Here is a 25,402-nt window from a genome sequence, read left to right as displayed (position 1 = left end):
TTTTTTTTGAGAATGTGTCAATTTTGACTAGTTTTGGTATCTTGCATTTTCCCAAATTTTAGATCTTTAGTACTTCAAAGTCGCCTTTTCGACGTGATTGGAAAAAGTGCCATCCTTAATATTAGATGGACAATGCTTGCTACAATATGTTATGCATTTGTTATATGCAAGAAAAACATCAAATAAGATGAATATCATGAGTTAGCATTATGTTCCTCGCTCTCTAGTGACATTTCAATGATCCTCTTATCGATGGTGATGCTTGCTACACTGGCAGGTAGAGAGAAAAAATACGTACAGAAAATAATACCCTTGCATAAATAAACAATATGACCTCCCACATTAAAGATTATCGTGTAAAATCTAGTACAATGATTGTCAACCTGTATAAGATTTATAATAACTGTACTGTTTACGGATATTCGTATACATATGATTTTCCCTACAACATTTTAAATATATGTGGCAATGCCTAGTTTAACAACAGTAGGTTTGCGATATGATTGTAATAGCCATTTTCTTGCCGGCAAACACTTCCGCAAACAACTCCATTGCTATGGCAACGTCCAGTTATAAAAGACGGACTGAATGGCTGGGCCAGCCCCTATGCCCTGACGAAGTCACGTATTAGTGACGAAACGCGTCGGTGGGCGTGGCCTGATGCGAGCGTGAGGTCCTTGAATCCATGATTAATAACGCTGTTTAAGATCGAATACTTTGTAGCAATAATAACTGGCAATAATAACTGACACTTTGTAGCGGTAATTGTACCATTGGAAAGCCGCAACTGAGCGTAATAATACGATACAGTCTGTTGTCAGCATTTAGCTACCACCTAAAATTTGATAACGCTACACCGAATAGAAAGATAATTATTTATACCCTTATATTATACGTAGACTTTGAACGAATGTACTAACTATATGGTTGTCTAAACCTACAATCTCAGTAAGAGATTATACACTGAGAATGAGCTTAGTAACATTTTTGAATGTGGATGTCTGGGTATAGAATATAGTGTATGCTATAACACAACAATAAGTGATTTTACATTGTGTGTTATCATTAATACTGAGGTTTGTATGCAAGTGCTTAAACAGTATATCAGCAAGATATATTTCTTTATTTTGATGTGCATGGTGTGCTATTAAGATATAGGGCTACAAGCTAGCAATCGACTGACTGGGTTCAATCCCAGCAGTACGCAGGTAGGAGGACGCCTTTGAGCGCATAGACCTGTATGCATTGAATGAATTTGCTGCACCCTATATTGCATGCCATATACTGATCACTGTGGGTATCCTCACGCCCCGTCTGACCACACATGCCCATTTCTATGCCTTGTTTTTAAATTTCTATTTGGATCAATTCATTTATGCATTATAGAGTAATGGAAGACACATACCCATTTCTCTAATGATCCAATTTGATATTGTTCGTCTATTTATACATGTTAAATAAAGTGTTTACTCTTTTTTACTCTACAATATTAACATAGTGTTTAATTCAGCACTAGGCTTTAATGTCTTAAATCCTTTATCCCTCCTAATATATCCTTATTGTAGAAGCAATTCAGAAATCCAGCACTTCAATCCTTGGTAGGGTGCATACTGCAGTAGGATTACTGCAAAAATCCTCAAAGTAATATAAAACAAAAGTAGCAGACGCACCACAAAGTCCTTATGCAGAGGTTCTCTTTATTGTCACAAACTGGGAGCCAGGAAAGCAGAACAACGTTTCGGGCTACAAACCCTTATTCATGTTCATGAACATGAATAAGGGTTTGTAGCCCGAAACGTTGTTCTGCTTTCCTGGCTCCCAGTTTGTGACAATAAAGAGAACCTCTGCATAAGGACTTTGTGGTGCGTCTGCTACTTTTGTTTTATAATATATCCTTATTGCCCAGGTTGTCAACACTGGCAATTCACAGGCGCTGTAAAATCCTCTCAATACATGATGAACAGAACGTTTTGTTCGTCAAATTATAAGAAACATCTTTATTCACATTCTTGATGCAATAAAATTGATATCCTGACAAGAGTTACTGTGACTTTAAATATTAGAGTAACGCTATTTAAATGTAATGGGACCTCATGGACCAACTGTATTTACAATCTTGTAAGCTAAAAAAAAAAAAAAATGGGTGATACTGCGTCTTTAAATGAAGTAAATTATTTTAACATTCAATCATGCTTTAACTCATAAGTGAAATCCCCAGTTCTCAGCTAAGCCCTGCTGAGGTGAGAAACGATCAACTGATGGAAGAGAACAATAACCATCCAGACTCTTTAAAGATAACCCATAAACCCGGAACGTGAGGTCTCTCTGCTGCGTGACAAAACGCAGCAGAGGAGGCCCACCATCTCCGTTACCTCGCGCTTAGGGCTAAGAACAAAAAATATGCGCAGAGACGCGCAGCATAGCTCCGCCCATCGTGGGAGCAACAAGGAAAATCTCCCGGACGGCTAAAACTCTCTCAGAAATAGAGCCGTCGGGAGAAGTAACAGCATGGCGGTTTCAATTATTAGACCTCCAGTGGCTAGTTAATGCACAATGAGACGTTAGAAGAATAAATTATGAGTAAACACAACAAGGCTAGCTGCGCAATAAGAATACAGCTAGTAATACAGAAAAGCCGTAGGGAGCAGAGCATTGTCAGTCAATCATAACAAGGCTAACTGCGCAGCAAAACTAAACCTCCCGGTCGGCTGTTGAGAATTATGTCAAACAAGTTCCCATTGCTCTAAAGCCACCAAAGCTCTACTGAAGAGACTGATATGGACTACGGCTACACCCTAGGACAAAGCAGCACAATCTTGCACTACTTTAAAAATAATAAACTCTTGATTGAAATATCTAATCTAACACCTCACTTTACCACTTCCTATCACTAACGTAGGCAAAGAGAATGACTGGGGTGGGAGGGAAGAAAGGAGCCATTTGTCAGCTCTGCTGTGGTGCTCTTTGCCGCCTCCTGCTGACCAGGAGGCGAATATCCCATTAGTAATTAAGATGGTCCGTGGACTCATGTCATAAAAAAGGAAATTACTCTGTCGTCCTTTTTGTTTGTTTCTCTTATCTTGAGGGAGAAGATGACCCTTACCTCCCGTGATATCAGAGATGATTTCCGACAGGCCAGGTCCAAACAAGGTCTTCCCATTGTAAGGAATAGCCAGAAGCTTAGACTTAGAGGAGACATCTGCAGACCAAGGTTTTAACCATAAGGCTCTGCGAGCTAGAATAGAGAAACCCGAAATCTTAGCCCCTAGCTTGATAACTTGAAGGGAAGCGTCCGTAATAAAGGCATTAGCTAGTTTAAGTGCCTTTATCCTATCTTGGATCTCATTCAAAGAAGTTTCTGTCCTGATAGCCTCAGACAGTGCATCAAACCAATACGCCGCCGCACTAGTGACGGTAGCAATGCACACAGCTGGCTGCCATTGCAGGCCCTGGTGTACATACTTCTTTTTGAGTAAACCCTCTAACTTTTTTACCATAGGATCTTTGAAGGCACAACTATCCTCTATGGGAATAGTAGTTCTCTTAGCTAAGGTGGAAACAACCCCTTCCACCCTGGGCACTGTCTGCCAAGCCTCCTTGATAGAGTCGGCTATGGGAAACATCTTCTTAAAAATAGGAGATGGGGAAAAGGGGGATGCCCGGTCTCTCCCATTCCTTAGCAATTATCTCAGAAGCTTGGTCAGGGACCGGAAACACATCTGTCGAGGAAGGAACCTCAAAATATTTGTTCAGCTTACTAGACTTCTATGGAACAACCACTACTGTGAAGTCACTGTTGTCCAAAGTAGCTAAAACCTCCCTAAGTAACAGACGTAGGTATTCTAGCTTAAACCTAAAAGATACAACCTCAGTATCAGCAATCGGAATTACACTTTCCGAATCTGAAATTTCACCTTCAGATGCTACAGCGGTATCCTCCTCTTCGGGTTTCTGGGAGGGAACTTCCGAAATCGCAACAACTGCATCAGAAACCTCGCTTACTGAATGTCTAATTTTCCTCTTACGCTTTCCCTGCAACATTGGAAAAGCAGACAACGCATCAGAAATTGTAGAAGACATGAGAGATGTGATGTCCCTTAGAGTAACTCCGGCGGGAGCCAGAGAGGAAGCGCAGGGCACGGCTTGTGAGGGCGGTAAAATTTTGAACGCTTGGGGAGAAAGCTGCGGCATATATTGAACCTCATCATTAGACTCCTGGACAACATCCGCTTTAGAAAAAGTTGGCTCCGAAAAATTATTTTCCCTATAATTTAAAGTCCTCTCAATACATGAGGGACAGAAAGGCATTGGTGGTTCCACATTGGCCTCAAAACACAAGGAGCAAGTAACATCTTGCAAGGCCCCTTGGTCCATACTTGTTCACAATTGATCAAATATGCAATAAAACTTTTTAACCTTGTTTAAAAAATTTAAAATGAAAATACGTTACTGTCTCTTTAAATTTAAAACGTTAACTTTTTTTACTGAATATCGTTCCAATTAGCAATTTACAAATTGAGTACAAAAAAAGCACCTCTGCATCGCAGCTACCCTGCTGAGGTGCTCCTACCTGACAGACAATCCGAAAATCCTTTCAGTTATCGATGCACCTTCTATCCGTAAGGCTTCAGAAGAGCAATCTCAACTCCGGTGCTAGAAACGCATGCTCTGTACGCTTCTAGTCACGAACTGACAACTAAAGTGGCGCGCAATTCAGAATGATCCGCCCATCGTGGGCATTACCATGATAGCCTCGTTCGTCATTGTAAAAAGAAAATGTTTAACCACCAGAGCCATGATAAAAGCATTTCTCCAGCCCCAGTGCCTGCGTGCTCACTTCTTTCTGAGTCCCCCCAGAAAAAATAAAGTAGCACTTACCTCTACTTCTGCTTGACAGCAAGGCAGCCCACAGGCTTGAGAGGTCCTCTCCCTCACATCGACCTGTGGAGGAAAACATGCTGAGTAATCTTTACCTCAGACTAAAGAATATAGGGCAGCAAGAAATACATGGGAAGCGCAGTGAGAATTATGTCCCACAAGTTCCCATTGCTCTAAAGCCACCAAAGCTCTACTGAAGAGACTGATATGGACTACGGCTACACCTTAGGACAAAGCAGCACAATCTTGTACCACTTTAAAAATAATAAACTCTTGATTGAAGAATCATAACTAACACTTCACTTTACCACTTCCTATCACTAATGTAGGCAAAGAGAATGACTGGGTTGGGAGTGAAGGGAGGTGATATTTAAAAGCTTTGCTGTGGTGCTCTTTGCTGCCTCCTGCTGACCAGGAGGTGAATATCTCATTAGTAATTAAGATGATCCGTGGACTCATCGTGTCATTAAAAAGAAATTAAAAAATGGCACTTACCTAAAAGTGCTGTCCGGCAGCAGGACAGCTCACCTGGTTTGAGAGGGTGTAGCACCTCATCACATGGACCTGTGAAGAGAGAAAAACTGAGTAAACCTACTCAGGTTTTCTAGTTAGGGCAGCAGATTCTGGAGAAAACGCAGTGAGGATTGTACCTCAGAAGTTCTCAAGATTACTCTGCTAAAAAAAAAAAAAATCTTGATTGAAGAAAACTTCTCATCAGACACCTAAACTTCACCTCCTACTTGCACTACAGGCTAAGAGAATGACTGGGTGATTGTGGGTAGGGGAGTGATATTTAACAGCTTTGCTGTGGTGCTCTTTGCCTCCTCCTGCTGGCCAGGAGTGATATTCCCAACAGTAATTGATGATGATCCGCGGACTCACAATGTCATTAGAAAGAAAGTTATCAAAGTCAAAAGAACATCAGAATTTTACCCTTGCTTCATAAAACGCCTGTTCCACCCTCAATATCTAATGTTTAACATATATCCAAGGTGAGAAAATACTGAAGATGGAAAAGATCTTATCAAATCAGATCAGGAAGTTTGCAAAGCTTTAATGTGATGTTAACTCTTTATGTTTTAAATGTGGTAAAACATATTTATGATGCTTAACTGCTCAGCAAAACTAAATCTACATAAAGGAAACTGGGTGGGAATATAAGCCTAACAAAAATATTAAGAAAACAACAAAAAAAATAGCAGATAGAACATTGTGAAAGTGAACTCTCTTTGCTCTTCAATATGCAGCTAAAAAAACTAGAGGGGCAGACATAACTTAAACGTATAGCTAAGTAAATACGTCTGGAAATAGGAGAGAGATTCAAAGCCACAAAATCTTCTAAGACCACAATGAAGAAGAAGAAAAAAAACAATGAAGACTTTGGATACATTTAGCTAAATTCAACTAATTTTTTAGGTTAAAATAAACTGTACATTCCTTGAATCTAAATTGCAAAGTTATTGAATGCACAGTAGAAGAACTCCATTAGGGGCATATAGTGTGTTCAAAATCTATATAAGACCTAAAAAAAAGGGACAAACATCTTGAGGACGAGTTGTATTTTTGTTTGTGCTAAGAATAAGAGCATATAGCTGACATTAGAGAGAACTAAGGGTTAATACTGTCCCAACAATCCCAATGAAAATCTGTGATTTGTGATATAGTGACAACAGACCCCTTAGACTGAATACATTTTATAAGCATAGTATTCAAGGGTGCTGCCATGTTGAAACCTACCTTTCATTATATTCCAGTACTGATGTGATTGCACATGCGCAGCAGATATCTGCAGTGTAAGTTCCAAAATAGCAGCACCCATAATTAGAGGGAGGTGCATAATGTCCTTTTAAAGTTTTAATCTTCATAGCATTTGCAAAGAATAACTCAAATCATTTTATATGCCTTAAAGGGACTGTCTACAATAGAATTTTTATTGTTTTATAAGATAGATAAACCCTTTATTACTCATTCCCTAGTTTTACATAACCAACACTGTTCTATAAATATACTTTTTACCTCAGTGATCACCTAGTATCTAAGCATCTTCTGACTGCCCCCTGATCACATGACTTTTTATTTATTATCTATTGACTTGCATTTAGTGCTGTTTTGTGCTAAATCTTAAATAACTCCTCGGGCATGAGCGTAATGTTATCTATATGGCCCACATGAACTAGCACTCTTCTGTTGTGAAAAGCAAATAAAAAGCATGTGATAAGAGGCTGTCTATAGTGGCTTAGAAACAGGCAGAAATTTAGAGGTTTAAATGTTATAAAGTACATTAATATATCTATGTTATTTATGCAAAGCTGGGGAATGCGAGTAAAGGCGTTATCAATCTTTTTAAACAATAAAAATATTAGTGTAGTGTAGACTGTCCCTTTAACTGTAAAATAATCATTGTCTTGAAACAAAGTAGAAATTACTCTGAGTAACCTATTATTGTGTATATTAAGGGATCAGCAAGCAATAATTAGAGACATGCAAGTGCTATAATGTGTTGGAGCAATTTATTATTGCATCATTGCTTGTATAGAACTATGCTTTTAACTCCTGCATAGGCAGAGCAGCATTACACTACAAGGACTTTGCTGAACACATATAGAAAACCAATAGCAAGAGGTTTATATGTGAATAGCCCCTCCCCCCAACACCAGCTAGCTCCCAGCAGTGCAGTGCTGCTCCTGGGCCTACATAGGTATGCTGGTCTACAAAAAATACTAAGAGAATTGAAATTCTCTTAAAAATGGCATGCTCTGTCTGAACCATGAACATTTAATTATGGCTTTCATGTCCCTTTAAGTGCTAGAACTTTAAAACTGAAGTAACAAATACTTGTGATCAAATGGTGACTCATTCTGAAGACCATGGTCTTTGAAACAAAGACGAGGCTATTAGTATGTTCTCACTTTTGTGTGTGGCAATTTGAGGTACCATTGAGTAATAATCTCCAAGAGAGCAAGCGAGTACTACAAAGGATCACATCATGCCACAATTTAAATCTCCTTGTGAAAAGGCTATTCTCTTGGATAAATGATCTAACGGCTTATAAGGTCTGCTCCCCAGTTTTCCACCTCTGAAATACAGAAGGCAGGAGTGACAGTTTTCCAATTGAAAGCAAATTCCAGTTACTATGTTGTTGATGGGAAAAATAAGTCACTGAAAAGGGCCCATTGCTATGAGCTTGGGGGTTAATCAGAACTACACCTCAGCAAGGCATCCTGGCATTTAGAGATGATAGTTCTGACAGTCTATATTAAACTACACAGCTGTCAATTCTCAAAAATAAATAAATGCATCGCTTTTCTGGTAAAAAAAAATTCTGGGGATTTAATTCAAATGAGCAAAACGAATTAAGTACATAGGTATCATAAGAAATCTAGTGGGTAGCCAAGAGTAAAGGCCACACTAACTAGGGTGCCTCTGGATTCGTCACCTTGCTGAGCTCTGCTCCCTCCCTACCTACCTGATGCTGTCTTAGTTTAAACAAGCAAATGCCCTAGAATCTGTAGAGATGCTGTATAAGTTCATCAATTCTCTTAAGGACAATCATTTGAAGAAAGTTAAATAGAAAACAACTTTCTACAAATTAGCCATGATTTTCCCAAACAATACAGAAAAATACACATTTAGTAATAGTGCAGATAAATGCTTTACTGTAAGATCTTTAAAAATACATTTTGCAATATGGACTTTTTAATGTAGAGAATAGTAACAGGAGGGATAAGAGGCATTCCTAAATACATTCTACCTAACGAGCTAAAGATATATTGCCTGTAATGTTTAATTGTATAGTCTGAATCTGACACTCACAAGGGTCAAATTGCTGTGATCCACAGAATCCTAAAACCTAATTACCTTCCTAGTGAATTTCTAAATTGTGTAATTTTGAAATTATATTGTATTTTTTTTTTTTTTAAATACTGCAAGAAGTTGAATACAAAAGTCCTACCTAATATTAAATTTTAGACTTAAAAATCGTGTTTAAGCTTTCTTGTCTGTTTCAAAAACAATTGAGGGTAATAGTCAAAATTAAACTTTCATGATTCAGATAGGGCATGTAATTTAAACAACTTTCCGATTTACTTTTATCAAATTTGCTTTGCTCTCTGGGTATTCTTTGTGGAAAGCTAAACCTATGTAACCTCATATGCTAATTTATAAGTCGTTTAAGGCCACCTCTTATCTAAATGAATTTGACAGTGTTCATAGCTAGAGGGCGTTAGTTCATGTGTGCCATATAGAAAAAATTGTGCTCACGACTGTGGAGTTACTTATGAGAGGGCACTGATTGGCTAAAATGCAAGTCTGTCAAAAAAACTGAAATAAGGGGGCAGTCTGCAGAGGCTTAGATACAAGGTAATTACAGAAGTGCATTAATATAACAGTGTTGGTCTATCTTTTTAAACAATAAAAATTCTGGAGTAGACCGTCCTTTTAAAGAACCCAAAGAAAGAGTATAACAGAAGAAAACTTGATATTTTTTTGTAAATTGTACTCTCAACCTGATGTTCCTTTAAGATTAATTAATAGATGTGACTTTTTATTGCAGACATTTAGATGATAATATTGTAACATTTTATTAGTTAATACTTAGTTTTGGTTTTCATATATAGAATACATTTGAAAGTTCTTAATATTCCTTTGTTAAAACTATTAAGCTGTAAACATACAATAATTCCCCATTTCCGTAGTATATTTGAGAAGTTATTTCCTTGGATCCCCTTCTAAAGACCTATGGTGTGATAAAGAGGTAGTGAAATATGAAATAAAATGTGCAATCCTGCTCTAGGCATAGATTATTCCTTTTTTAGATTAATATTTTTTTCTAAAATAATCTATATCACAGCTGTGGAGAAGCAGGAAATAATTAAACAAAATCTTAATGTTTTATTTTCTACAATAAATTATATACAAAAACTTAAATTATGCTTGTCTGATAATTTTCTTTTCTTCAGATGGAAAGAGTCCACAGCAGCATTCATTACTTTTGGGAATTCAGAACCTGGCCACCAGGAGGAGGCAAAGACACCCCAGCCAAAGGCTTAAATACCTCTCCCACTTCCCCCATCCCCCAGTCATTCTGCCAAGGAACAAGGAATAGTAGAAGAAATATCAGGGTGAAAAGGTGCCAGAAGAATAAAAATAACAGACGCCCCACAGAAAAAATACGGGCAGGGAGCTGTGGACTCTCTCTAGCTGAAGAAAAGAAAATTATCATCAGGTAAGCATAATTTAAGTTTTTCTTCATAAATGGAAAGAGTCCACAGCTGCATTCATTACTTTTGGTTAAACAATACACAAGCTATGAAGGACACAATGCTAAAACTGGGGGGTTACAAGAGGCGGACCATTCTGTGGGCACCAGGCCTGAAACCCCTACCCAACAAAAACCCGCTTCGTCCGAAGCCGAGAAAACCTTGAAAAAGGAAAGGGCCCCAATGACACTGACCCACAGATAGTCCACAAGCCTTGCTAGAGACCGCAGGAACTAGACACGACTAAGCCAACAAGCCTCCAGGAGACACCGTTGCCAAGCAGTCGGTCCCAAACAACACACCCCTTACTAGAGAAAGGGATCAGACTACCGTAATCTCCCACAAAGGGAAAAGACACGGATGAACATCCGTCAAGGACTCCAGAAAAACCCTAAATAGGGTACAACGAGTCCCAAATAAAACTACAAGGCAAAAACCCGAGAACCGGGCCAAGCTCACAGAGACCCACTCAGTCTTGAAGAAACAAGGGGAAGCAACGATCAGACCCCAGTTTGTACAGAAACCACGGGGTAGGACCGGGAATCTGAAACAGAGAGGATATCTTCTCCCAAACACAGTGCAACTGCACCCTAGAAGACAACTGAAGACGAAAGTACCCAGAGTCACAAAGGTCACTCAGAATATCTAAATCTTCAGAAACCGAAACCACGTGCAGCACGAATAGGTAAACACCCAAGTCAAAACACTGCACGCTACAGTCATCCAAAGCTGACTCTGAAATTTTAAAACTTGCATTGCAAGTAAAGAGCAGCTAAAGATAGGTTCCAAACCGTCAAACTGCTAAGCATACACTAAGCAGTGGATACGCCACAGGATATCCAAGATCCACTAGTCCTTCCCACAGATCCTGAACGTGGAGAAGACACAGAGCCCTCAAGGAGGCCCACCGTACCTTGAAGCGAAGACCAGAGGAGAAGCAGCAGAGCAACAGGTCCTGCTCCAAACACCAGACCAGCCCAAGCCACAGGCACGTCTGAAAGACAGGAGGAATCCCAACCACAAGCCCCAGGGAATGGAAAGAATGGGAGGAACTCGCCCACCCCAATCTGCTCCTCCAATATAGGTACTCCCAAGGAGAACCCCCTAGGACCTGAACAGAGAAAAGTGCAGTAGCTCCCCGAGAAGTCCTGGCACAACTCTCTATAACAGTCCCGACATGGAGACTTCAACTTCCATAGTTGAAACAGAGCAAGCCCCAGAACAGCAGACCGCTATTCCCTAGCACCTGTTCCAACCTCCTGCAAAGAGGGCAGGACAACGACCCTCGTGAGAGAGGAAAACCCCACCTCTTAAGGAAGACAAACTACCCCGTCAAAAGGGAGAACACAGATAAAGGACAGCACACATGCCAACAAGACAAGAAAGTCATAGTCTGATCAAACCACTGACCGAATGAAATTCATCCAGACACCATTGTTGATCCAACATAGAAAAAACTCCCCGAAAACACTTTGTAAAAGTCCATGTGCAAACTATTGTATCACAGAACCACCACAAAGTGAAAGGACATGCACTGTGAAGAACATGTAGCCATAGCTGGAAATGAACTCTCAACTATCAGCTTACGAGCCCGCAAAGCCTTCAACTAAAACATTGCAGGAAAATTTCCAAGGACAAAAACAGGCCATAAGGAACATGCCAGCCCCCGAAGGTGGAAGCAAATCCTGGCTCAGCTAGCCATTGAGACAAAGCCTGTGTTCCTGGAAAAAACTGGGTCGCCCCGAACCAGTCCGCAGGATTATAAGTCTCCAGACATCCATAAGGATCCAAGACAAGGATCCAAGACAAGAACCCTGGGCCCGGGCCCCGGCCCCAGAATCATTTAAAACAAACAACACCCCAGGGAACACAACAAAACTCATCTGAAGGATCAGACCTCACAGAGGAAGATAACCAGACTAAATTGAAGAACGGGAACAAGACTTCCTCATAATTCCCAGCCCAAGGGAAGACACACCCCTAACAGGAGTCCACCCTCCAAAATTGAGCTAGGGCGCGACAGAGTTGCGCAAATACTCTAGAACTCAAGGGCGTCAAGGACAACACACAGGAAGTCCAAGACCAAGGGAAAAAAACAAGGACAGAGTCACCCGAAGATAGAGAGTAGAACAAAGGCTAGTCTCCATAGTCCTCTCAGGATACATAACCAGAGGACCACACCCAAGGAAGAAGAATGCAGAGCATCCCAAACTCCAGTAGAAAAAAACCCTAAGCGAAGATTGGAGAAGGAGACAACACAGCCTATCATCCCTGATATGGAGACGACTAACTGAAGGCAAGACCACCAGGAACTGGCAGCAAGGAGGTTGAAAGTCCTCCCAACCTCCAACCCACGCGGGGAAGGAGACACTTCAAGACCCGACAGAAAAACTGAATCAATAGAGTGCGTCGCCATAGAACTCCTAGTCCCAGTCGACCAACATGAAAGGCTGATGAGGACTGAACCAATCCCCCATGCCTCACGGACCCTCAGGTCCTCTTAGAATGCTTAGCTGAAACTTGTTAAAGAAAAACCAGAAATAACACAAATAATAATGTGAAGCACTTGGCGCCCTAACCTGACTAGCCAGGCAAAACAGGCGCCACGTGTCTGATTAGGCCTGAAACCAAGGGCCCTCACTGTAAAGGCCGCAAAGAATCCCCCCTAGAGAGGAAGAAATAAAAAGCAGACAAACATAGGACTAAAACAAGTCCAGAACAAACTTCCTTAGAAGTAACAGTGCGATCAAACAACCCGCAGGACCGGCCCAACAGGGACCCTGTTCTTCCAAGCTCAGAACTGGAAAGGGATACTCAATAAACAAGACTATATGAAGATTACTTCATCCCCTTATGTCTAATTCTGTAAGCTATTCGAAGCAAATTGAAAATTCTCAGATCCATTAAGGATGGGATCTTCCGACAAGCCAAAGCGTGCCTCAATAAAACACGAAAACGCCAGTCAATACCGAAAAGCACAGCATACCCCAGCCGGAGCAAAAGACTACTCCGGCTCTGAAGGTTGACCCTCTGAAGCCTCAGGGACAGTCGTTCCCCCAGAGAGCTGAACAGGCCATCCCATGCCTGAAGAGCCCTGGATAACGGAACACGAACAATATCTTAAGCCAACTTCTGGAAGTTGCAGATGCGCCAGCGCCAAAATTATGGACATGCAAAATCGTGTCGAAACCCCCAACGGGAACAAGCCACCTTCCAGAGAAGGATAAGCAAAGTCTGGGTTACCTGCATGTGTAGTAAGCGATGGTGGAAGGGAACTTGCCACTCTGAGGACAGAAGCCCCAGAGGCGGATTGCTCAGCGGCCACTTGATTCCCTGATCCTGAGGAATTGAGCACTTTAATACGGCATTCAGAACATAACTGATAGGCTTGCTTCATCCGGGGCAATACGCATTCTGCGCAAGGAGTATAAACAGAGATGTCCGTCTCCACAATATCAGGCTCCGCCATAACTAGAATATTGAATACAAAAGATTGGACCAATAAATCTAAACGGCACCTGACACCCACAATGGCTGGGGAACTCACCACCTCCTATGAACCCGACATCAGCAGACCAGAATTTCTCTGTCGCCACACGGTCAGGAATGCGGAAATGGAGGCCAAAAACTTGACCACGCCCAGTCACCAGGAGAACCGTATAGTCCAAAAAAGCAAGGCCAACCGTAAGGCCGCGTCACTTTCTAAAAGCCATTATGTTCCACAAGCCATGAGCCAAAATACACTACACATAAGCAGGTTGAATCATATAACAAACATGATTAAAAAAAACCCTATTCAATAACCCCCTCAGGAGATATTAACCCTTGATTTCAAGATACAAAAGGAGCCTCACTGAGATATAAGTTAGTCCCGCTAGGTGGTAGCCCCTCGGGAAAACATCTGTAATACAGTACATTTCATGAAGAAAGTAAAATGAAACGATCTTACCGGAATCTACGCCGTGGAACAGGAACAGAGCCCTTCAAAGTGTGAAAGATAGTAGCATCGCTTCTACCATGGACTTGAGAGAAGAAAGCAGGCAGCGAAACTCGTCAACGCTGATTGCTTGTGGAGCTGTTAAAATAATTTGGGATGCTTTCGCAGAAAGACTCTCCCTGCTTCTCCGGACTCTAAGTTTCACCCATGCTTTCACTGAAAGGCTGACAGGACTACTTAAAACTCCAGTCCCATGCCGAAGAGTACTACCCTCCATAAGAGACTAAATAAAAACTTCTGACACTTCTCTGCCAACCTCCTGGGATGAAAGGCAAAGAATGACTGGGGGATGGGGGAAGTGGGAGAGGTATTTAAGCCTTTGGGCTGGGGTGTCTTTGCCTCCTCCTGGTGGCCAGGTTCTGAATTCCCACAAGTAATGAATGCAGCTGTGGACTCTTTCCATTTATGAAGAAAAATGTGTTTGTAAAAACAGAACATCTGTTAAGAGGATCAAATCATTTGGAAACATGTTGAAGAATATCAGAAAGACTTGGATTTAATAAAGATGTTTCCCTATTGACTCACATATGGGAAACATAAAAACAGAATTTATGTTTACCTGATAAATTTCTTTCTCCAACGGTGTGTCCGGTCCACGGCGTCATCCTTACTTGTGGGATATTCTCTTCCCCAACAGGAAATGGCAAAGAGCCCAGCAAAGCTGGTCACATGATCCCTCCTAGGCTCCGCCTACCCCAGTCATTCGACCGACGTTAAGGAGGAATATTTGCATAGGAGAAACCATATGGTACCGTGGTGACTGTAGTTAAAGAAAATAAATTATCAGACCTGATTAAAAAACCAGGGCGGGCCGTGGACTGGACACACCGTTGGAGAAAGAAATTTATCAGGTAAACATAAATTCTGTTTTCTCCAACATAGGTGTGTCCGGTCCACGGCGTCATCCTTACTTGTGGGAACCAATACCAAAGCTTTAGGACACGGATGAAGGGAGGGAGCAAATCAGGTCACCTAAATGGAAGGCACCACGGCTTGCAAAACCTTTCTCCCAAAAATAGCCTCAGAAGAAGCAAAAGTATCAAACTTGTAAAATTTGGTAAAAGTGTGCAGTGAAGACCAAGTCGCTGCCCTACATATCTGATCAACAGAAGCCTCGTTCTTGAAGGCCCATGTGGAAGCCACAGCCCTAGTGGAATGAGCTGTGATTCTTTCGGGAGGCTGCCGTCCGGCAGTCTCGTAAGCCAATCTGATGATGCTTTTAATCCAAAAAGAGAGAGAGGTAGAAGTTGCTTTTTGACCTCTCCTTTTACCTGAATAAACAACAAACAAGGAAGATGTTTGTCTAAAATCCTTTGTAGCATCTAAATAGAATTTTAGAGCGCGAACAACATCCAAATTGTGCAACAAACGTTCCTTCTTTGAAACTGGTTTTGGACACAGAGAAGGTACGATAATCTCCTGGTTAATGTTTTTGTTAGAAACAACTTTTGGAAGAAAACCAGGTTTAGTACGTAAAACCACCTTATCTGCATGGAACACCAGATAAGGAGGAGAACACTGCAGAGCAGATAATTCTGAGACTCTTCTAGCAGAAGAAATCGCAACTAAAAACAAAACTTTCCAAGATAATAACTTAATATCAACGGAATGTAAGGGTTCAAACGGAACCCCCTGAAGAACTGAAAGAACTAAATTGAGACTCCAAGGAGGAGTCAAAGGTTTGTAAACAGGCTTGATTCTAACCAGAGCCTGAACAAAGGCTTGAACATCTGGCACAGCTGCCAGCTTTTTGTGAAGTAATACCGACAAGGCAGAAATCTGTCCCTTCAGGGAACTAGCAGATAATCCTTTTTCCAATCCTTCTTGAAGGAAGGATAGAATCCTAGGAATCTTAACCTTGTCCCAAGGGAATCCTTTAGATTCACACCAACAGATATATTTTTTCCAAATTTTGTGGTAAATCTTTCTAGTTACAGGCTTTCTGGCCTGAACAAGAGTATCGATAACAGAATCTGAGAATCCTCGCTTCGATAAAATCAAGCGTTCAATCTCCAAGCAGTCAGCTGGAGTGAAACCAGATTCGGATGTTCGAACGGACCCTGAACAAGAAGGTCTCGTCTCAAAGGTAGCTTCCAAGGTGGAGCCGATGACATATTCACCAGATCTGCATACCAAGTCCTGCGTGGCCACGCAGGAGCTATCAAGATCACCGACGCCCTCTCCTGATTGATCCTGGCTACCAGCCTGGGGATGAGAGGAAATGGCGGGAACACATAAGCTAGTTTGAAGGTCCAAGGTGCTACTAGTGCATCCACTAGAGCCGCCTTGGGATCCCTGGATCTGGCCCCGTAGCAAGGAACTTTGAAGTTCTGACGAGAGGCCATCAGATCCATGTCTGGAATGCCCCACAGGTGAGTGACTTGGGCAAAGATTTCCGGATGGAGTTCCCACTCCCCCGGATGCAATGTCTGACGACTCAGAAAATCCGCTTCCCAATTTTCCACTCCTGGGATGTGGATAGCAGACAGGTGGCAGGAGTGAGACTCCGCCCATAGAATGATTTTGGTCACTTCTTCCATCGCTAGGGAACTCCTTGTTCCCCCCTGATGGTTGATGTACGCAACAGTTGTCATGTTGTCTGATTGAAACCGTATGAACTTGGTCCTCGCTAGCCGAGGCCAGGCCTTGAGAGCATTGAATATCGCTCTTAGTTCCAGAATATTTATCGGTAGAAGAGATTCTTCCCGAGACCAAAGACCCTGAGCTTTCAGGGATCCCCAGACCGCGCCCCAGCCCATCAGACTGGCGTCGGTCGTGACAATGACCCACTCTGGTCTGCGGAACGTCATCCCTTGAGACAGATTGTCCAGGGACAGCCACCAACGGAGTGAGTCTCTGGTCCTCTGATTTACTTGTATCTTCGGAGACAAGTCTGTATAGTCCCCATTCCACTGACTGAGCATGCACAGTTGTAATGGTCTTAGATGAATGCGCGCAAAAGGAACTATGTCCATCGCCGCTACCATCAACCCGATCACTTCCATGCACTGAGCTATGGAAGGAAGAGGAACGGAATGAAGTATCCGACAAGAGTCTAGAAGTTTTGTTTTTCTGGCCTCTGTTAGAAAGATCCTCATTTCTAAAGAGTCTATAATTGTTCCCAAGAAGGGAACCCTTGTTGACGGGGATAGAGAACTCTTTTCCACGTTCACTTTCCAGCCGTGAGATCTGAGAAAGGCCAGGACAATGTCCGTGTGAGCCTTTGCTTGAGGAAGTGACGACGCTTGAATCAGAATGTCGTCCAGGTAAGGTACTACTGCAATGCCCCTTGGTCTTAGCACCGCTAGAAGGGAGCCTAGTACCTTTGTGAAAATCCTTGGAGCAGTGGCTAATCCGAAAGGAAGCGCCACGAACTGGTAATGTTTGTCCAGGAATGCAAACCTTAGGAACCGATGATGTTCCTTGTGGATAGGAATATGTAGATACGCATCCTTTAAATCCACCGTGGTCATAAATTGACCCTCCTGGATGGAAGGAAGAATAGTTCGAATGGTTTCCATCTTGAAAGATGGAACCTTGAGAAACTTGTTTAAGATCTTGAGATCTAAGATTGGTCTGAACGTTCCCTCTTTTTTGGGAACTATGAACAGATTGGAGTAGAACCCCATCCCTTGTTCTCTTAGTGGAACAGGATGAATCACTCCCATTTTTAACAGGTCTTCTACACAATGTAAGAACGCCTGTCTTTTTATGTGGTCTGAAGACAACTGAGACCTGTGGAACCTCCCCCTTGGGGGAAGTCCCTTGAATTCCAGAAGATAACCCTGGGAGACTATTTCTAGCGCCCAAGGATCCAGAACATCTCTTGCCCAAGCCTGAGCGAAGAGAGAGAGTCTGCCCCCCACCAGATCCGGTCCCGGATCGGGGGCCAATATTTCATGCTGTCTTGGTAGCAGTGGCAGGCTTCTTGGCCTGCTTTCCCTTGTTCCAGCCTTGCATTGGTCTCCAAGCTGGCTTGGCTTGAGAAGTATTACCCTCTTGCTTAGAGGACGTAGCACTTTGGGCTGGTCCGTTTTTACGAAAGGGACGAAAATTAGGTCTATTTTTCGCCTTGAAAGGCCGATCCTGAGGAAGGGCGTGGCCCTTACCCCCAGTGATATCCGAGATAATCTCTTTTAAGTCAGGGCCAAACAGCGTTTTCCCCTTGAAAGGAATGTTTAGTAGCTTGTTCTTGGAAGACGCGTCAGCCGACCAAGATTTCAACCAAAGCACTCTGCGCGCCACAATAGCAAACCCAGAATTCTTAGCCGCTAACCTAGCCAATTGCAAAGTGGCGTCTAGGGTGAAAGAATTAGCCAATTTGAGAGCATTGATTCTGTCCATAATCTCCTCATAAGGAGGAGAATCACTATCGAGCGCCTTTATCAGTTCATCAAACCAGAAACATGCGGCTGTAGTGACAGGGACAATGCATGAAATTGGTTGTAGAAGGTAACCCTGCTGAACAAACATCTTTTTAAGCAAACCTTCTAATTTTTTATCCATAGGATCTTTGAAAGCGCAACTATCCTCTATGGGTATAGTGGTGCGTTTGTTTAAAGTAGAAACCGCTCCCTCGACCTTGGGGACTGTCTGCCATAAGTCCTTTCTGGGGTCGACCATAGGAAACAATTTTTTAAATATGGGGGGAGGGACGAAAGGAATACCGGGCCTTTCCCATTCTTTATTAACAATGTCCGCCACCCGCTTGGGTATAGGAAAAGCTTCTGGGAGCTCCGGCACCTCTAGGAACTTGTCCATTTTACATAGTTTCTCTGGGATGACCAACTTTTCACAATCATCCAGAGTGGATAATACCTCCTTAAGCAGAATGCGGAGATGTTCCAACTTAAATTTAAATGCAATTACATCAGGTTCAGCCTGTTGAGAAATGTTCCCTGAATCAGTAATTTCTCCCTCAGACAAGACCTCCCTGGCTCCCTCAGATTGGGTTAGGGGCCCTTCAGAGATATTAATATCAGCGTCGTCATGCTCTTCAGTAACTAAAACCGAGCAGCCACGCTTACGCTGACAAGGGTTCATTTTGGCTAAAATGTTTTTGACAGAATTATCCATTACAGCCGTTAATTGTTGCATAGTAAGCAGTATTGGCGCGCTAGATGTACTAGGGGCCTCCTGAGTGGGCAAGACTCGTGTAGACGAAGGAGGGAATGATGCAGTACCATGCTTACTCCCCCTCACTTGAGGAATCATCTTGGGCATCATTGTCATTATCACATAAATCACATTTATTTAAATGAACAGGAATTCTGGCTTCCCCACATTCAGAACACAGTCTATCTGGTAGTTCAGACATGTTAAACAGGCATAAACTTGATAATAAAGTACAAAAAACGTTTTAAAATAAAACCGTTACTGTCACTTTAAATTTTAAACTGAACACACTTTATTACTGCAATTGCGAAAAAACATGAAGGAATTGTACAAAATTCACCAAATTTTCACCACAGTGTCTTAAAGCCTTAAAAGTATTGCACCCCAAATTTGGAAGCTTTAACCCTTAAAATAACGGAACCGGAGCCGTTTTAACACTTTAACCCCCTTTACAGTCCCTGGTATCTGCTTTGCTGAGACCCAACCAAGCCCAAAGGGGAATACGATACCAAATGACGCCTTCAGAAAGTCTTTTCTAAGTATCAGAGCTCCTCTCACATGCGACTGCATGCCATGCCTCTCAAAAACAAGTGCGCCACACCGGCGCGAAAATGAGGCTCTGCTTATGCTTTGGGAAAGCCCCAGAGAAATAAGGTGTCTAATACAGTGCCTGCCGATATTATAATATCAATAAAACCCAGATAAAATGATTCCTCAAAGCTAAATATGTTTTAAAACTGAATCGATTTAGCCCAGAAAAGTCTACAATCTTAATAAGCCCTTGTGAAGCCCTTATTTACCATCGTAATAAACATGGCTTACCGGATCCCATAGGGAAAAATGACAGCTTCCAGCATTACATCGTCTTGTTAGAATGTGTCATACCTCAAGCAGCAAGAGACTGCACACTGTTCCCCCAACTGAAGTTAATTGCTCTCAACAGTCCTGTGTGGAACAGCCATGGATTTTAGTTACGGTGCTAAAATCATTTTCCTCATACAAACAGAAATCTTCATCTCTTTTCTGTTTCTGAGTAAATAGTACATACCAGCACTATTTTAAAATAACAAACTCTTGATTGAATAATAAAAACTACAGTTAAACACTAAAAAACTCTAAGCCATCTCCGTGGAGATGTTGCCTGTACAACGGCAAAGAGAATGACTGGGGTAGGCGGAGCCTAGGAGGGATCATGTGACCAGCTTTGCTGGGCTCTTTGCCATTTCCTGTTGGGGAAGAGAATATCCCACAAGTAAGGATGACGCCGTGGACCGGACACACCTATGTTGGAGAAATGTTAGTTTGGTGGTATATTGGTGTATTTAAATCGCTTAAATTTAAAGGGATACCATTTTTTTCTTTCATGATTCAGATAGAGCATGCAATTTTAAGCAACGTTCTAATTTACTCCTATAATCAATTGTTCTTTATTCTCTTGCTATCTTTATTTGAAAAGCAAGAATGTAAGCTTAGGAGCCGGCCCACTTTTGGTTCAAGACCTGGTTTGCGCTTGCTGATTGGTGGCTAAATGTAGCGCTACCGAGTGTTCTCTAAACCAAAAATGAGCCGGCTCTCAAGCTTAGATTCCTGCTTTTTTAAATAAAAATAGCAAGAGACCAAAGAAAAATTGATAACGGGAGAAAATGAGAAAGTTGCTTAAAATTGCTGCTCTATCTGAATCATGAAATAAAAAAAAATGGGTTTAGTATCCCTTTAATGGGAGTAGAAATAAACAGTATTGAAATAAACTGTGTGGTTTAGAAATCTGCTTCCTTCGTGGTGCAAAGTGATCAAATGCGGTAGGTTTTAAAAGATTGCTTCTCCCCAGAGTGAGTGTTTCTGGAAAATATAGGAAAGTGTGGAATTCATTAAACACTTGTTCTAAATGTTTTTCTGACCCAAGCAGAACCTGTTAGTGTAGGGAAACAAAAGAACCAAGCCCATAAAGTTAGAAAGTTGAAAGGACAGTCATTAAGCAGCGTGAATTAGAAGAAAACAGGATGAAGGAACCAGGAACCAAGAAACACATATAAGAACACCAAACATGTATCACGTTTACAAGACAGGTACCTTTTTGGGACTCGTGTAGCTGCATTTTCTCCTGGTGATCCCAGCCAAGCGCACATTTGTCTTGTCTGTCTGTCTGTACACCAAACTTTCCTCCAAACCCTTTCACATAGTCTACACACATAGAAATCCACATGCTATTAAACAGCAAACGTGTGGTGGAACACGCATGTGCATAGTCCCAAAGTGCTGTACACTACAGCAACACTCTTATGCATTTAGTATATGGTTATTAATTCTTTGTAGGACCTTTAAATATGACATTGTAAGACACTGCACGAATAAAGTGCCATTAGGAGACCATACATTAGCTTTTACTCCAAAGATATACAAGTGATAGAAAAATGTAACACCAATACTACAGAATATAGTAGAGAGGTGCAAGAAGAATATGTAATATAATAAAGTGTTTGACAGAAGACTTAACAGTGTACAAAGCTTTAAGTGACTGTGTTTTGACTATTATGTATCATATGTTTTAATAAAGTGGAACCTGGGTTTATCCATGTGAGCGCACACCATGGAGTGCGAGTACTGTTACTAGGATCCCTGCTATATACCAATAATATCAACAGTATTACGCTACAGACTTTATTCTCTTTTTGAGGTTTTACCATAAGAAGAAACTGCCTACATATTTTTCCTTAAAAGGAAAACTCTGAAATGCACTGTTGCATTGTGTATAGTTTATCTGGGTGCATATCAGTGTTTATTCCCTTGCACTTCTGTGATTTATAAAATAGCAAATGTCTGAAAGTAAAACAGCAATGTCTGAGATCTCAGAGAATACAACTGCTCCCTAATGGTGTGGAACCTGAAGTGCTGAATACTGTTATAAGGATTATTACCAGACACTTTACATCTGAAAACCTTCCTATAAAAACAAAACCACTCTGCTAAACGTCTCATAGGAGCCTGAGCTCCCCCTATAAGCACCATCCATTTCCCTCTGCCCATCCCCTATAACTCCAACCACTTGGAATCTAAACATTCAGCAACGTAAAAAAGTGGACTCTTCAAGCAAACAAAGTGGGAATCTAATGGTGTTCCTCCCCATTATAAAATTGTGTTTAACTTTCTTTGTCTTAACTTACACCCTCTTCCAGCTGTGCTTTGGTTAGTAAATATATTTCCCTTTGTACTAACTGAAATGGATATTTTACTCCATTTGAATTCTCGGTTCCTTTTGAAAGTGTATTTCACACTATATAAAAGTGTGTTCTTCATTTGAAATCATAATGTGCGCAATAAACAATATTTCTCTGTTGGAATTGTTCCTATCAGCCAAAAGCTACCTAGGTAGCGGATGTGCACTCCCTAATTTTGGATTTAAAAAGTTTTTCCTTATGCAAAAAATATTTTTAATATTTTTTAATATTTTAACTGCTGCTCTTTCAGATACATAATAGAAAAATATTTTAAACTAATCTGTTTCTTTCAAATTCAGCCTCGGGTGCCCTTAATTTAAACTCAGAAGCAGGAAAGAATATTAATGGCAACCAAAGACTTGCTGGAGCCAAAGAAGCTGAATAAATACCTTGCGCAGTGATTTGTTCAGCCCTGTCTTTGATATGTACTTTACCCCTTTCATATCTTTCTCATTGACTGCATCCTTTTTACCTATAGATAGAAGTTATTACTATAGAAATTATAGAATATATATATATATATATATATATATATATATATATATACACATACATACACACACACACACACATACATACACAAATACATACACACACACACACAGTATATATATTTCTGGAACACCTGGATGGACTGGACACAATGTAACAGGACTGGAAAAGACATTAGCGACCTGGGAAGACTTCATGTAGGGCACTGTTTTTCAAACCTGTTCCCAGGCCTAACAGGACAGGTTTTCAAGATTACCTTGGATGAGAGCAGATTAATAACTATGTTTACTAATCAGCTGATTATTTCAGATGTCCTCAAAATCTGGCCTTTTAGGGAGGCCTGAGGACATTTTCAGATGCAGAACTATCAGTGGCTGTAGCAGTAATCACACTCATAGAGAACACAGCAATGCAAGTTTAGACTTTACAGTTTGATTGGTAGATTACACTTTATTGCCTCTGTATCTTACAATGCCATATTTCAGTGTCCCTTTTTGATAGAAATCAGTATACACAGAACAAAACATATAGTAAGTAGTGCGAGTATAACATCCCAAATGGCTACAAGGGCACATGTATGTCTATAACATGCATGTCGCAGAGCCACAACACTTAACCCAGCACAACATGCAGCTAACAAGAAAATGATGTAGCATTAGTCTATAACATGAGATACAAGAGACAGAGTTTGTATGCACAAGAAGATACACATCACATATGCGCCCCCCCCCCCTCCTCCACACACCAAATTGCTTCCAATTTTTCTTTACCAAGGCACATAACCAAGTGCTTTCTGTATCTTAACAGGCAAAGCACCCTAGATATCTGGAGAAATCTGTTCAACAGAAAACACTTGAAAAGCTTTCCAAACAAAAATGTTATGGTCTTAGGAATGAACAGACAGAGAATTAAAATACATTTTTTTAAATTGTAGTACGTTATTTTTGTCTTTTATGTTTTTTTAAACAGATATTGATTTGCTGAATAAACCTATTTTTGTCTTAGACTTCTGGTACCTGTCCTTCAAGCTGTCCCTACCAATTACTATTTTTTACACACAGCAGGTATTGTATCATGTTTAGCTGCAGTAAATTTATATGCTCAATATAAAACATTTAATTTTAGCAGAATTAAATGCAACTCTCTCAGCTTTTCTATACAAATAGCAATTCCCCAGTGCTTTGAAATGTGAATGGTTTCTCCTTTGTGAAAAGCAACAGGACAGAATTACTCTTGCAATTAATGTAAAACCAGATAATCATTATCACAACCTCATTCTCTGCCTCCAGCTAAAAGCAGAAAATCAAGGAGGGAGAACCACAGCAGACTGGTTGAAAAGCTGTTTGTCCCAAATTCTTTTTATCACTGCCTCGAAAAGCAATTCTATTTTTTATAGGAAATACAAGACGGGTGTTTTACTGATATTAATATTACGTCTTTATATTTCCAGTTTCAGTGCATCACACCTCACTTCTGCGTTCACAGAAAATGGTATTGACTTCAGTCGTAAAGAATACCGGCTAACCCTTCGTGCAAGAGCAAACAAAACAGTGCTTTTGTAATTTCAGACTAAAAACATGAAATACTAACCTTTCAAGTTCTGTAAACAATAAAAGTTATGTTAATGCTATATTTTCCCCACTTTATGTGTCCTCCTTCCTCGCCAAATGGGTTTTCTGCTCTTCCAGAAGAGAAGTGTTACAGCTGTAACATACTCTTCTATTGAGACTGAAGGTGCACGCTCATACTGCCTTCAAATCAGTCTCTTTACAGTGTAAGGTGATGAGAGAAGCAGCGTAAGATTGCGCCTTCAGTCTCAGCTAGTAGAGTGTTGCACCTTCTGACTGGCTGTAGAGCACTGCTTCTGGAGGAAGGGGAAAAACAGCTGACAAGTGGGAAGGAGGATGCATAAGGTAAGTGGGGGGAAAAGGTGGTTGATTTTTACGGAATATCCATTAAAAGAACTTTTTTTTTTTTTTACAGGGCATGAAGGGTAAATAATTATGGTTTTAATTATGACATTTTAAAAGGACTGGTTTTGTATCCCTTTAGGGAACTCTTTGCATTAAAATGTGTATACTTACTGGGCCCAAAAAAAGGAGGAGATGCTGGCACAACGTTCATATTAAAGCAAATAAGCTCTGAAGACCTAAAACCTGAGTACAAACTCCACAATGGTTCTCTTACTGACAGATCACGGATCCACTGTAGGCTACATATTTAAATCATACCGCACCTTTTTGGGATTCGTGCTTTTCAGTTTTCCCTTGATATTCAAATCCTACAGCGCTCTTGTCCACGTTGTCTTTGTCAATGCCATATTTACCACCAAAACCTTTGGAATAATCTAGGAACAACAAAAATCACATATAAATCAAACAGATTTTCTAGGACTGGTCAGGTCCTCTCCCATGTCACACAATGCCATCCTTTACCAGTGTCTGCTA

The 25,402-nt window shown here is 41.0% G+C and overlaps 1 protein-coding gene across 3 annotated transcripts in view; it reads right to left on the bottom strand.

Annotated features, from left to right (window-relative positions):
• The window catches only part of CTTN (cortactin), a 213,570-nt gene that overhangs the window by 122,219 nt on the left and 65,949 nt on the right, over positions 1 to 25,402 (bottom strand). For 2 of the 3 annotated variants that reach the window (XM_053720583.1, XM_053720584.1), the window contains exons 9-10: positions 25,192 to 25,302; positions 21,319 to 21,429 (exon numbers count right to left, since the gene is read on the bottom strand). In XM_053720583.1, the coding sequence (XP_053576558.1) occupies positions 21,319 to 21,429; positions 25,192 to 25,302 (222 nt within the window). The remainder of the gene's footprint in view (positions 1 to 21,318; positions 21,430 to 25,191; positions 25,303 to 25,402) is intronic. The other variant, XM_053720586.1, reaches the window with a different exon arrangement.

The sequence above is a fragment of the Bombina bombina genome, chromosome 7 (genome assembly GCF_027579735.1).
Source record: "Bombina bombina isolate aBomBom1 chromosome 7, aBomBom1.pri, whole genome shotgun sequence".
Taxonomy (NCBI): Eukaryota; Metazoa; Chordata; class Amphibia; order Anura; family Bombinatoridae; genus Bombina; species Bombina bombina.
This window is presented reverse-complemented; position numbering and strand designations above follow the sequence as displayed.